Source organism: Anas platyrhynchos, chromosome 13, assembly GCF_047663525.1.
Source record: "Anas platyrhynchos isolate ZD024472 breed Pekin duck chromosome 13, IASCAAS_PekinDuck_T2T, whole genome shotgun sequence".
In the NCBI taxonomy this organism is placed as follows: domain Eukaryota; kingdom Metazoa; phylum Chordata; class Aves; order Anseriformes; family Anatidae; genus Anas; species Anas platyrhynchos.
The window spans coordinates 12,216,721-12,229,523 of NC_092599.1; the positions used below are offsets into that span (position 1 = coordinate 12,216,721).

The following is a 12,803-nucleotide window of genomic DNA, read 5'->3' on the forward strand; positions in this document are numbered from 1 at the left end:
GCCCCACGGCTCTGCAAGGGGGCCCCATTCGTGTGTCTCCCCCTCCCCCTCCCCCCCACCCCCCTGCATCCTCGTTTCCCCCGTGGGATTTTTTTTTGGGGGGGAGGGTGTAAAGTGGGGGCCGCAGGGGGTGTTCCTCGCACCGCTGTTGCCCCCCCCGGCCCTGCAGAGCTGCGGCCTGCAGCGAGGAGCCGCCCCCCACCCCTTCAGGGCGGACGGGCTCCGGAGACGACAACGTTGCGCCCCCCCCCCCAAATCTATCAATCCGGGGGTGCCCCCCCCTCCCCCCTCCCACCAGCCCCCCGGGTCCCGCCGCGTTGCCCCCACCCCTTGATGCTCGATCTGTTGGGGGGGGCACAATACACGAGTCCCTCAGGACCCCCCCCCCACCGGGGGGGCCCCGTCCGGGCTGCAGCGGGGCTGGGGGGCGGTGGGGGGCGCGGCCCCCATCGCCGGGGCGGGGACCCCCGCTCTGGGCTCGGCGTCTCCGCGCTGCTGCCGGCGGCCGCGGGAGGGCGTCGCCTGTGTTAGTTCCCTCCGGAGAACCCGGGGCCAGCGCCGCCGCCGCCCCCCCCCGCCGCCCTCCGTCGCCCCCCGGCCGCGGCGGCCCCTTTTCGGCGGCCGGGGGCGGCGGCGGCGCGGGGCGGGGGGGTCGCGGTCGGGCTCCAGCCGCCGCCGCACCGGGCGCCCCCCTCCTCGTTCCCTCCGCCGCGCCGGGAGAGCTCCCGAAATCGCGGCGGGGGGCGGCGGGCGGCGGGCAGCGGGGGGCGCGGGGGCGGCGGCGGGGCGGGGGGCGGCGGGGCGCGGGGCGCGGGGCGGGCGGCGGGGCGCGGGGGGGCCGGGCGGCGGCGCGGGAGCCCCGCGAAAGGGCCCCAAGAAGCACAAGTCGGGGCTGGCCGGCGGACCGCGCTGTTGTTGTTCTCAACGTGGTCCGGCCCGCGCCCATATAAAGGCGGGAGGCGGCGCCTGCCCCGCCAGAGCGCGGCGGCGGCGGCGCGGAGCGGAGCAGGAGAGCAGCTGCCCCTCCGCCCGGCCTCCGCCACGCCGCGCCTGCAGCCCCCCGCCCGCCGCCGCCCGCTCGTTCTCTTGTCGGCACCATGTCGGTGGAGCTGGAAGAAGCCGATCTGCCCCTGACCGAAGCGGAGGAGGTGCCGATCGCGGCCGACAAGAAGGCGGCCGCCAAGAAAGCGAAGAGCGCCGGCGGCGGCGGCAGCTCCTCCTCGCTGTCGCCGTCGAAGAAGAAAAAGAACAACAAGAAGAAGAACCAGCCGGGCAAATACAGCCAGCTGGTGGTGGAGACGATCCGCAAGCTGGGCGAGCGTAATGGTTCCTCGTTGGCCAAGATCTACAACGAGGCCAAGAAGGTGGCCTGGTTCGACCAGCAGAATGGCAGGACCTACCTGAAGTACTCCATCAAGGCGCTGGTGCAGAACGACACGCTGCTCCAGGTCAAGGGCACCGGCGCCAACGGCTCCTTCAAGCTCAACAGGAAGAAGCTGGAGGGCGGTGGGGACGGGGGCGCGGGCAGCAGCGCCCACAAGTCCCACAAGAAGGCGGCGGCCTCCGCGTCGCGGCGGGCGGAGAAGAAACCCGCGGCCAAGAGCAAGAAGCCCGAGAAGAAATCCCACAAGAAGGGAGCGAGCAGCGCGGCGGCGAAGAAGGACAAAGGCAAAGCCAAGAAGGCCACCAAGAAGGGAGCCGCGTCCCCGGGGGGCAAGAAGGTGAAGAAGTCCGCAAAGCCCAAGGCGCTCAAGAGCAGGAAGGCATGAGAGCGGGGCGCGGGGAGCCCCGGGCTGGGGGGGGGGCGGGGGGGGGGCCCCCCCTCCCCGCCAGGACTGGGAGCCCCACGGCACGGACTGCTCTGAGGACAGCCCCCCGGGGACCCGCTTTGTGTCGCCGACTCCTCAGCCGCCGCCGTGCGCGGTGAGCGGGGCTGCGGCTGCCCCAGCCCCCCCCATTTACCCACCACCCCCCCCTTTTTCCCCGTCCCCTCGGCGCCTTCCCTCCCCCGCCCCCCATCCCCGCGGCTTCCCCCCCATCGCGCCCCTTTGTTTTCAGCCGTGCCCCTCCCCGCTCGTCGACGGTTTCTGGTGCCCCCCCCATCCCCTCCGGTCTCCCCCCCACCCTCCCTCCCGCCGGGCCCCTTCCCGCCCGGTTCCCATAGCAGCCGCTCTGCGGCGCCCCCGCGCCACGTGGGCCGGCTCCCGCCGCCCGCGCCCCCCTCCCCGCCCCTCCCGCCGGGCGCCCCGTGCCTGCTCGCGGCCATTTCGAAAAGCCACGGCGCCCCCTATTGGCTCCCGGCCCCCGGCGCCATGGCAACGGCCCGGCGGGCGCCAATTGGCTGCCGCGGCGTCTGGCGCTCTTAAAGGGCCGGGGCTCCCCTGGCGGCGGGCGGGGTGAGCCCGGGGAGGGGGCGGGGGGGGGGGGTGGGGGCCCGGCGCAGGGCCCCGCGGCTGCCGTTGAGGTCGCATCTCCGATGGCCTTTACGTTCTTTTTTTTTTTGTCTTTTTTTTTTTTTTTTTTAATGCGTTTTAGGGGTGGGTTTGGTTACGTATTTTTGTGGGTTGGGAGGTTGTTTTTTTTTATTATTTTTTTTTTCTCTTTTCATTTGTCGTCGTTTCAAATAAATTGATAAAAAAATAAAAAATAAATGGAGCTGTCGTGGGGAAGGAAGGGGGGGGGGCGAGGGGGCTCTGCAGCCAAGATTGTGTGCAGGAGGGGGGCGGGGGTCTCCTGGCACAGAGGCAGGAGAGCAGCCCCTGCGCTGCTGCAGCTGGCAGTGCCACGGAGGGGCCCTCGCCCACCCTGCAGCCAGCCTCAGGGTAAACGGGCACCTCCCAGGGTGAGCCCCTTCCCTTTGAGCCCCCCCAGGAGCTTCAGCTGCCTGCTGCGTGCACGCACGGCTCCAGCAGCGCAGCTCATCGCAGCGCACACCCCTCGGAGCCACCCCTGGCATCAGCTGCGCCTATTTATAGCTCGCCCCAGTGAGGTTGCATAAAGCAGCGCCAGGGAGCTGGGCCATTTTGTTCCACCTCTGGTGCGTGCGGGGCAAGGGGCGAGCCCGCAGCTCGGGGGCTGCAGGGGGCAGCAGCACCCCCGAGGGGGTTGCAGGATGGGTGAGGGGCCCAGCGCATTCCACTGCAGGGGAGGGAGTGAAGGGAGGTGGAGGAGCCGAGGGGAGGTGGAGGAGCCCTGCCGTACCTTGTAGTTCTGCAGGCAAGGCCAAGGGGGCCCTGCAAGGAGCAGGGGGAAGGCAGCAGCTCACTGTGCCCCCGGGGGGGGTGTGGCAACTCAGGCAGCCCCCCCAAGAGTCCCCCCCCCCCGGCACTCCCTGCGGATGGAAAAGGAGCAGCCAGGAGCAGCCTCCTCCCCAGGGTGCAGCTGCCCATGGAGCTGCTTTGTTGCTGTGCTGGGGGCAGAGGCAGGAGGGCAGCAAGTTTTACTCCCCACAGACCGTTCCAGCAGCCAAATCCAGCCTGGAAAAGAGCATCAGTGCCCTGACCAGGAGGCTGCAGCCTCCCCCAGCCCGTATTTAGGGCACAGCTGCTGGGTCAGGCCAGGCACTGTCCTCCCCCCCATGCAAGTCCCACCAAGCATCAGCATCTGCCCCACAGGCCTGGTACTGCAGGGGAGCTGCTGTGCCCCAGCAGTGACAGCAGGTGACACTGCAGGTTGGGGGGCTGCTAACTCCGGGACCTGGCTGGGCTCAGGCACAAGCAGATCCACACATGGGGCCAGCACAACTCCAGGGGCTGCGTGTGCTGGTGGGGTCCCCCTGTTTCCCTCCACCTCCAAGGAGCCACCAGGCCCATCTCCATCAAGCCCATCTCTGGAGCTGCAGGCACTCACCCGTGCCTTTCATTATTTGGGTTTTCTCTCTCTCTTGTGGGGTGGGAGGTGTACCCCCCGTAACAACCAGCCCAGCACCTCCAGTCCTGAAGCACAACCTGGATAGCACAGCTCAGCTCTTGTTGGCATCCAGCCCTGACAGTGCTGGGCAGCAGCTGAGCCTCCTGGGGCCCCTCCTGCAGGCAGGGATGGCACTGAGCAGCTCTGGCAAGCCCAAGACGTCCAGAGGAAGGTGTAAGAGCAAAAGAAACCCAGCCCCATTAGCCCCAGGCCTCCACCCTCCCCATCTGGGTCAGCTTCTCCCCTCCGACCACCACAAGCCCACCACCCTTTGCCTGCTGGGTCTCCCTGAGGGTCCTCAAGGTGGTGAGCGCACCTCCAGCACCCAGGGAAGGGCCTGGGTGCACCCCTCCCTCCCAGCACCTCAGCCTTCCAGACGCCCACAACACACTAACGGGGCAATACGCCACTGCCAAGGCAGGGTGGAGCTGGAGAAGGGCTTGACCTGCTCCCAGGCTGGTAAAAGACTTCATAGGGGCCAAGCACAAGAAGTTCCAGGCCTGCTCTGGTCCCTCCTGCTTGGAGACGAGCCCAGCCACCAGCAGAGCCGGCTCCTGCAGCCAGCAGCGGACCGAGCGGCGTTGGTGAGGTGACAGACACAGCACGTCCAACAGCGTTCGACAGGGAGCCAGTTTAATCAGACATGGGGGTTGCACCATTCTTTTTCAGTATCACAAATCCCGCGTTTGCTAAGAAATACAAAGCACTCCCGAGATGTACAGAACACCGGCCCTGGAGAAAACAGGAGGCAGAGAGAAGCCCCTTGGATGCAGCCACGGTGACCGCCATGCAGCACCCTGTGTGAGGAGCCCCCCATCCCCACCTGGCAGCGGTCCCGTTACAGAAGGGGGACCCCAGCAGGGGGGCTGCAGCCAGGTGTCCCCCCCACCCTGAGGCCAGGGGACCACAGCACAACCCAGGGACCCGTCTGCACCCCCACGAGCACAACATGAACAAGCACACCGCTTCCACGTCCTACAACAGAGCGTAAAACCCCCTCGTACAACCGGCTGCCAAGCATCCAGGTTCTTCTACTCTAGGTAATAATAAAGCCAGAGCCCGGCTACGTTACTGCATCCACACGATTAACAGCGGAGTCAATAGGTTGAACACATGCTACTTACAGCACAGAAAGAGAAGTTGCCCATTTTAATTAAAAAAAAAACAGGTTATGAACAGCCCGATTGCCCAGACACTGCTGCATGCACATGACAATCGGCCTCCACAGAAGCAGGCTGCTCCGGGCAGCGAGGAAAAGCTGTCTCTGCATCAGCTATTCCTGGTGTCACGGGACAGCCAGCCTGACCCCATGCTCATACATTATCCACACAGCCATTAAATAAATACCGTACTAGCTAGGAGTGGGCTTTAATACAAATTCTAGCATCTTTTAAAATAAATATTAATCCATGGAGGGTTACAGTTAACAGACAGCATCGTCACTTTTATTTCTCAGAACCCAGGAATCATGTCGAACAAACAGAAAGGAGACACAGCATGTCATTTCCAGAAGTGCAACCAGGGTGCAAGGTAGCTCCCGGTGACACGAAGGGCTTCTGCAGCCGGGAGCCGCTCCGCGCCGGGAGAAGAGCGGAGCCACGGCAGAAGATGGCAGCTCCCGCTCCCCGCGGCGGGCGCCTGACCTTGCGACGCTCCGAGGGGATTTGTCACCGCATCCCCCCGACACCGCAGAGCCCTCGGTGCCCACCGAGCCGGGGGAGCTGCAGGAAGGTGCCTTGGCAGGGAGGGACCCCGAAAATAGGAGACCTCAAAATAAATAGGACCAGAGCTTCTTCACAGTAGGCAACGCACGAGCTTTACCATGAACAGAACTAAGACTAACAGTCACTTCTTGCTGACGGAGAAACTTCTCCTTTTCACATTTTCCAGCCCCCTGACCTCCCCACTGCAGTGCAGCCAGGATGGTGTTGACGGGGGTGCGCAGCGGGGGCGAGTCCCATCCTCGCACCGGGGTGAGCAGGGCCAGCCGGGGGGGGCCCCGCAGAGCCCCAGGGCTGCCAGAGGCAGCTGGGGGGACCCACGTCCATCCCCACCCCAGCCAAAACAGTCCTCAGCAGCTAGCAGCAGCTCCGCACAGCGACCCGACCGCACGGCTCTGGGTGCCACCACCGGCCACGCTCCTGTCATCTCCTCCAACAACGCTTCTTCCAGAGGGAAGAGGGGTAGGGCGGGGGCACAAGCAGACCTCACCCAGCACCCCGCCACAGCCCAGGACGGGGGGCTAGCGGAGGGCTGGCGGGCTGCAGCCAGGGCCGGTCGCCCAGATAGGCTGGAGGGGCAGGAAGGGGACCCCCATCCCCACGGGGACAGCAGGGCGGGCAGCAGCGAGGCAGGGGGGGACCAGGAGCAGGGGAGGGGCGCCCAGCGCTCACTTCTTGGAGCTCTGCGTCTTCTTGGGCAGCAGCACGGCCTGGATGTTGGGCAGGACGCCGCCCTGCGCGATGGTCACGCCGCCCAGCAGCTTGTTGAGCTCCTCGTCGTTGCGGATGGCCAGCTGCAGGTGCCGCGGGATGATGCGCGTCTTCTTGTTGTCGCGGGCCGCGTTGCCCGCCAGCTCCAGGATCTCGGCCGAGAGGTACTCCAGCACGGCCGCCAGGTATACCGGCGCCCCGGCGCCCACCCGCTCCGCGTAGTTCCCCTTGCGCAGCAGCCGGTGCACGCGGCCCACCGGGAACTGCAGCCCGGCCCGCGACGAGCGCGACTTGGCCTTGGCCCGCGCCTTGCCGCCGGACTTGCCGCGGCCCGACATGGCCGGCAGGCAGCGGCCGCTCAGCCGCCCTGCAGCGCCGCGCACTGACGGTCCGGGCGCCTGCGGAGAGACAAACGCCGTTAAAACGCAAAGAGCCGGGTCGTACCGAGCTGTACCGGGCCGCTCCGAGCGCTACCGGGCCGCTAAACGCCGTCCCCCCGCCGCCCTTACCGCTGCCGCCCACCGCCGGTCTGCTCCTCCCTGCCCGCCGCCCGCCGCCGCACTGCCCGCTCCACCGCCGCCGCGCCGCGGATATCGCTGCCCGCCCCGCCGCCGCCGCTCCCCATTGGCTGGCGCCGCGGGCGGCGCGGCTCCCATTGGCCGCCGCGCCGATCCCTGATTTGCATAGGGCTCCCCGCGCCCCGGCTCCGCGGCGGGGCCGCCCAGGGCAGCGCCCGGCGGGGCGCGGCCGCTCGGTGCCCGCGGGGAGCCCCCGGGGCGGTGGGGTCGGAGCGGAGCCCCCGCAGCGCTCCCGGCCCGCGTTGTGCCCGGGGAGAGGCCGGGGCGGGAGTCTGGGGCCGAGCCGGGGATGGTGGGGCTGACCCCTCTGTGGGGCTGACCCCCCTGGGGGGCCCCCTGCAGCAGCGCTGCCCCACGGAGCCCCCAGCAGAGGCTGTAGGTGGGGGTGGCGCTGCCCCTGCTCTAAGCCTGCAGGGAGAGAACCGCACCCTCAGCTCCCCAGGGAGCGTTGGGCTCCCAGGTGTGGGGATGGAGGACAGGGAGGTGCCGTCCTCCTGCTGGTGGCTGCCAGGGGCAAGAGCACAAGAGCAGGGGGAGGTGAGTGTCCTCCTGTGCTCGGAGCATCCTCCTTGTCTGCACGGCACCTGGGACCCTGGTGTAAATTTGCAATGAGACGGTGACCTTTGGAAATGCTTGCCCGCTGGAAACGCCTGCTCTGGGGCTGCCTGAGCCGTCTGCTCGCCCTTGGGGAGCTGTGGGATGAGGAGAGAAACCTCCAAGGGCAGGCGCGGAGGTGACAGCCCCGGTGCAGACTGATGGATTCTGTCAGGAGCTGCCAATGCCGCGACTCGCTGGCCTTGAGTCACCGTGGGAGCGGCGAGGAGCCAGCCGGCAACAGGCTTCTGGCTGGAAATCCTAATCCCAACCCAGCTTCCCGTAAGCCAGGAGACCTTCTGGGCTCAGCCACCCCCGAGGCACGTGAGGGATTTGGGTACAGATTTGGCCCTGAGAGCTCTCTGGGCTCCCTGCCTGCCCATCCCGGTCCCTTCTCCACAGACAGGTCCCTGCTAGGACCACCCCGGCCGCTCCCCAGGGACAGATCATCGAGAGCAGCCCCAGAACAGGTCCCCGGGGAATATTTGGAATATTTTTCACTGGCAAAGAGCAGCTCTTCACCAGCAGCATCCTGCCCGTGCCCTGGCAGCTCAGCTGCTGCTGGCTGCTGTCCCCGCAGCAGCTGGCAGGGGAACACGGCCGTGCCTGGCAAACGGAGGCAGCGGCGCTGCGGTGGGGAACGGGGGCGCAGACACGCACACATCCACCAGTCAATCCCATTTTATTGCTTCCAGTATAAATTAAGAACCGCTTTCCAGCGAGGGCCCCAAAACGTACGGCTTTTGGCCTGCAACATCTGGCTCCGTTTACAAAATCCCTGACCTCAAAAGCAGCGGCCCCGTGCTGCTCTGCGGGGGCACTGTGGTTATCTGGGCTTTAACGAGTGACCTTTATGGGCAAGGCAGAGTGCACCCATCCACAGATCAAGGAAATCCTCGCTAAGGCTTCCAATCCCATTAACAAATGATTGTACGAGCAACGTGACCGAGGCGTTCGCCCACCCCGCTCCCCGCAGGGAAACCCAGGCAAAGTCCAGTTCCTCCAGGGAGGATTTTTAACCCGTTCCCTGAGGCCCATGGATGCCGGCTGCTGCAGGATGCCTCTGGTGGAGCCTCCTGGCCTTGGGTTTCCTCTTAGCACTTATCGCACGTGTCTCTGCACTGCCAGCGCTTTTTGAGGGTGGAAGCATTAGGAAGAAGTTTGTACAGGAGCAACATGGAATGAAATGGAAAAGAGGCATGAGTTTAATACAAAAAAAAAAAAGGCACAAACAAAAGGAAACGAGAGGAGGCAAACAGTAGCCTTTGAGAACACACAAAGAACAGAGACAACAACCCAGAACATCAGATCAACACCTGAGAGGCTTGGAGAATCTCAGCAGCACTCTGCGAAGCCTTCCAACAAACATCCCTCGTTCTGCTCGAGGAAATCAGGAGAGAAAGGGATGGCCAGCCACCCCAGCTGCCGCTACACCTTGCGCTTCTTCGCGGCCGGCTCTCCCTCCTTCCCCAGCCACTGCTGCAGGATATCCGCGCTGCTTTTCTTGGGCGAAGGGCTGTGGATGAACTGGCTCGTCCACCTGGGCAATTCATTTTCTTTCTTCTTGGGGGAGGCCTCCTGGGAGTTTTTTAACCAGCCCAGCATCATTTTGCTGCTGGCGGTGGCTTTGACCTCCTGGAGAGACAAAAGGCAGCAGGAGAGGAGTGAGATGCCCACGAGGGCCGGGAAGGATGCGCGCACAGCAGCCGACTCAGAGCTGGTCCAGAGCGGGATGCGGGTGCTGGAGCGAGGGCAGCCAGCACGTCTGCAGGAGGCTCCCGGGGCTGCTGTGAACAAGCTTGTTCCAAGCCCCGTTTCACACGGAATTCACCTCATTTGGCACAAAAACCCTGGCACGGGGTGACACGATTTATTTCTGGAAGCGGAGGGATGGGAATCCGTTCGGGACCGCTGCTCTCCAGCATCCAACACGTGCCCACGTGGTGGCTGCAGCCCCTCGGAGAGCCTGGCAGCACTGTCCCTGCTCGGGGACACCCCAGGTACTGTCCCCTCCCCAGAAGATCCTGGCCGAGCCCACCCCAGCGCTCACCTTCTTGGCTCCCAGCTCGATGGGCGCGAGGCACTTGGGCGTGTCGTTGCGCACGCTGTTGACAAAGGTGGACACGGGGTGGAAGACGATGTTCTCGGTGGGCTGGATGAGTTTAACCGCCTCCTGGGTGGGCACTTCAGCGAAGTCCAGCCATTTCCTGATGGCCTCTTCCCCGTCCAGGATGGCCGGCATCCTAGGCACAAGGAGGGGACCGCGCGGTCACGGCGCTGCTGAGCTCAGCCCAGCTGAGGGGTGTTTAAAGGCAGCCCCTGGCCCTGCCGTGCGCCTCACTTGCCTGTGGTGGATGAAGCTCAGGTCCTTGGAGGCATCCACGGTGATGATGGTGTAGGTGTACAGCGCTTCTCCTCCCGCCGGCGGCTCCCAGCAGTCGAAAATCCCGGCCATGGTGAGCGGCCTCCAGCCCTTCCACTCCTTGTCTCCATCTTCCCCCTCGGCCTGGAGGAGAGACACGGCCCCATCGTTCCCATCCCATGCCAGCTCCTGGGCAGCCAAAGCACTGCAGCCCTGCGAGTCGTTGCCCTGCCGTGGTTCTGGATCATTCCTGATCCAAACTAACCAGGGGCTCCCTGGGAAGGACAGTTACCAAAGCTTCACCTTTCCAAATCCAAACCTTCCTCCCCTTCTCTGCATCCCGGCCACCAGCCCGGACGAAGCAAAAGAGGCAGTGAAACTCACGGCCGAGTCCCCTGGGAAACACATCACCCGCCCATGCAAATAGGGGAGCAGGCAGCGTGACGGGGGCACGCCGCGGGACCGGGGATGGCCACAGGACCACAGAATCGGGGACCCCGATTCATGGGGAGCAGCAGCAAAATGCCCTCCAAAGGGAATTCCCAGCTGCACTTCCCGGTTTCAGCCCCTCCAACACCCGGTGCCCCACGCCAGGTCAATAAGGGCTCCTCATGCATATCCCCAGGCTGCTCGGAGGGAGCAGGGGGGGCAGAGCTCAGCGCCCAGGCTCAGTACCTGGTCGTCCTTGCTCTGGGGGAAGTAAATGAAGTAGGGCTGCTTGCCCCCGCCGCACTGCTGCCACTCGTAGAAGCCATCCGCCAGCACCACGCAGCGCTTGCCCTTGAGGAGAGGGCCCTGGGGGAGAGAAAACAAGAGAGAGCCGTGACCCACAGCCCCGGGCAGCACGAGAGGGGGGACGGGCACTGCTGCGACCACCGGCACCCGGACCTGGGCGCACGTAGGAGGACGGCCCCCAATGATTGGGAACGGCACGGGGGGGGCGCAGCTCACCCACCTTGTAGGAGAACTTGCTCAGCATGGTGTCGCTGCGGCAGTTGGAGGTCTTAAACTGCATTTTGGAGGGGTCGTTCTCTTTGAACCAGGAGGGAACCAGGCCCCACCGCATGTCCATGAGGACCCGCTCGGAGGAGTCCGCGTCCTTACGGACAAGCAGAGAGACACCCGTGTCAGTGCGCCCACAAATCACAACGACGTTCTCAGTGCTGTTCACCCTAAAAATTCACCTGCCCCAGGTATCTATCCAGAGTGATGAATGCAGCTTTTCTGCAGCAGCAAGAGCCTGGCGATCCGAGCACTCCGTCCCCGCTGCGTTTAACAACCACCGGGCCGGCGCTGAGGTTCTCTGAACTCCCCCATTCAAAGAGCGCGTCCCAAAGGGCCCGAATCTCACCTTCATTTTAATAACGTGATTTCTGCTGACCCGCTTCACTTTCACTCTTTGCATATTGTCTCAGTTTGGACAATGGAAACGCCTCGGTGGCTTTCACTTCTCCCCCAGCTCGCTCTCACTTTCCGCCCTTAGCGGCCGCCAGCCCCGCAGGGGCACAGCGGGGCACGACTGTGCCCAAAGAGCTACGGGGTGGTACAGGATGTGTATAGGAGTATTATAGGGTCTGTGTTACGTTATTATATTTATTTTTATTTTAAATTATATTTTATTATTATATTTGTTATTATTGTATTTATTATATTTATAGGACCCTTATATATATATTATACATATATATATATATACACATATATAAATATTTTATAGGGCCTCCCCTTTTGCTCTGGAGGCTCAACACCTGCTGCAGAGGAGACACGGGACCCCAGAGGCAGGGAAGCAGGGTGCAAAGGGTGTTTTATGGTATCAAAGCAATACTTGTGATTTCCCCAAGGAAGCCCTGGGTGAACCTAGCCCGTTCCCAGTTTGGGGTTGCTGCAGCTGCCCCGCTGAGCGGGCAGGAGGAGCGGCAGGAGGGGTGTTTCAGCCCAGTGCCCCCGTCCTTGCCCCGCTGAACACCGAAGAGCAGCAGGTCGGTGGGCACCCGGCTGTGCGAAACCCAGCGAGATGCACCAGCAGTTTTACCGCGCAGGTTGGCCGGGGAAGGTTCGGGCTGTTGAGGCTTTAATTAGCCGGATAACGGCCAGCACAGGTGTGGGGGCATTTTACAGCCCTGAAGCTGAAATATATATTTTTTTGAGATAATTTTTTTTCCTCTCTGCTCTCCCCTGCGAAGCGACGTGGCCGTTCAGCAGCGCTACGAAACGAAAGCAAGTCTGGGCACAGCACAACCAAACCCATGGGGTACCTTCAGAGAGCTGGGACAAAACCCTACAAACACGAGTTACTCACACAAACCTGCACCGAAAGCACCACACTGGTAGCACCCTGTAAACATTACCCAGAAGAGAAATCCCTGCCCTTAGCCCATCCAACACCCAGGCTGAGCACGGAGCAACCCAAGCAGCGAGCACCCAGCCCAGCACCCCGGGGAGCACCCCAGGGTGCAGCCGGGCGCCCCCATCCCCGTTCCCCTCGTAGCAAAGCGAAGCATTGCACCCGGCCGGGGGGGGGGCTACCTGCTGGAGATGCTTGCGGGACAGCAGGACGGGGCTGCTGGACTGCGGGCCCTTGTTGTAGGAGGGTCGGTAGCGCTCCTCCCGCACCCACTCGGGCTGCCGCTGCCTGCCCCGCCGGTCCCGGTAGGCGCAGGCACGGCGGAGGAGCTCGGCGCCCAGCGAGCAGGCGGTGCGGCCGCACATCCCGCAGAGATGGCACGGAACGGAACGGAACGGCACGGCCAGCACCGGGAAGGGCTTGGACAGCCCCGGGAAGGGCCGGGCCAGCCCCCTGCTCCGCCCCGAGGCCGGCCAAGGTTGGCCCCGCCGTCGGGGAGGAGGCGAAGGGAGGCTCCGCCTGGAGCCAGCCTCCCCCGAGAGGGTAGAGGGAGGTATTGTGAGCTCGGAACCTCCGAAACAGAG

The 12,803-nt window shown here is 64.3% G+C and overlaps 3 protein-coding genes across 3 annotated transcripts; 1 reads left to right on the forward strand and 2 right to left on the reverse strand.

Moving 5' to 3' along the window:
• Window positions 1–954: 954 nt before the first annotated feature.
• Window positions 955–1,904, forward strand: H1-10 (H1.10 linker histone). Its single transcript, XM_027467651.3, has one exon. The coding sequence runs from the start codon at window positions 1,098–1,100 to the stop codon at window positions 1,767–1,769; it is 672 nt and encodes a 223-aa protein (XP_027323452.3). The 5' UTR covers window positions 955–1,097; the 3' UTR covers window positions 1,770–1,904.
• Window positions 1,905–4,525: 2,621 nt separating this feature from the next.
• LOC101801533 (histone H2A type 2-B) lies at window positions 4,526–6,953 on the reverse strand. The gene is made up of 2 exons (XM_027467653.3): window positions 6,851–6,953; window positions 4,526–6,739 (listed from the first exon to the last, which is right to left on the reverse strand). The coding sequence occupies exon 2, from the start codon at window positions 6,677–6,679 to the stop codon at window positions 6,299–6,301; it is 381 nt and encodes a 126-aa protein (XP_027323454.3). The 5' UTR covers window positions 6,680–6,739; window positions 6,851–6,953; the 3' UTR covers window positions 4,526–6,298.
• A 1,223-nt stretch (window positions 6,954–8,176) lies between these two features.
• HMCES (5-hydroxymethylcytosine binding, ES cell specific) lies at window positions 8,177–12,682 on the reverse strand. Its single transcript, XM_005023921.6, has 6 exons — window positions 12,402–12,682; window positions 10,831–10,974; window positions 10,551–10,670; window positions 9,859–10,019; window positions 9,564–9,756; window positions 8,177–9,148 (listed from the first exon to the last, which is right to left on the reverse strand). The coding sequence occupies exons 1-6, from the start codon at window positions 12,582–12,584 to the stop codon at window positions 8,942–8,944; spliced, it is 1,008 nt and encodes a 335-aa protein (XP_005023978.2). The 5' UTR covers window positions 12,585–12,682; the 3' UTR covers window positions 8,177–8,941.
• Window positions 12,683–12,803: the final 121 nt, after the last annotated feature.

Coding starts and splice junctions, on each gene's coding strand:
- LOC101801533 (XM_027467653.3), bottom strand. CDS start 6,679: ATGTCGGGCCGCGGCAAGTCCGGCGGCAAGGCGCGGGCCAAGGCCAAG.
- H1-10 (XM_027467651.3), top strand. CDS start 1,098: ATGTCGGTGGAGCTGGAAGAAGCCGATCTGCCCCTGACCGAAGCGGAG.
- HMCES (XM_005023921.6), bottom strand. CDS start 12,584: ATGTGCGGCCGCACCGCCTGCTCGCTGGGCGCCGAGCTCCTCCGCCGT. Junction 10,975..12,401: donor CCCGCAAGCATCTCCAGCAG/GTAGCCCCCCCC, acceptor CTTGTCCGTAAG/GACGCGGACTCCTCCGAGCG. Junction 9,757..9,858: donor CTGAGCTTCATCCACCACAG/GCAAGTGAGGCG, acceptor CCTTGTGCCTAG/GATGCCGGCCATCCTGGACG.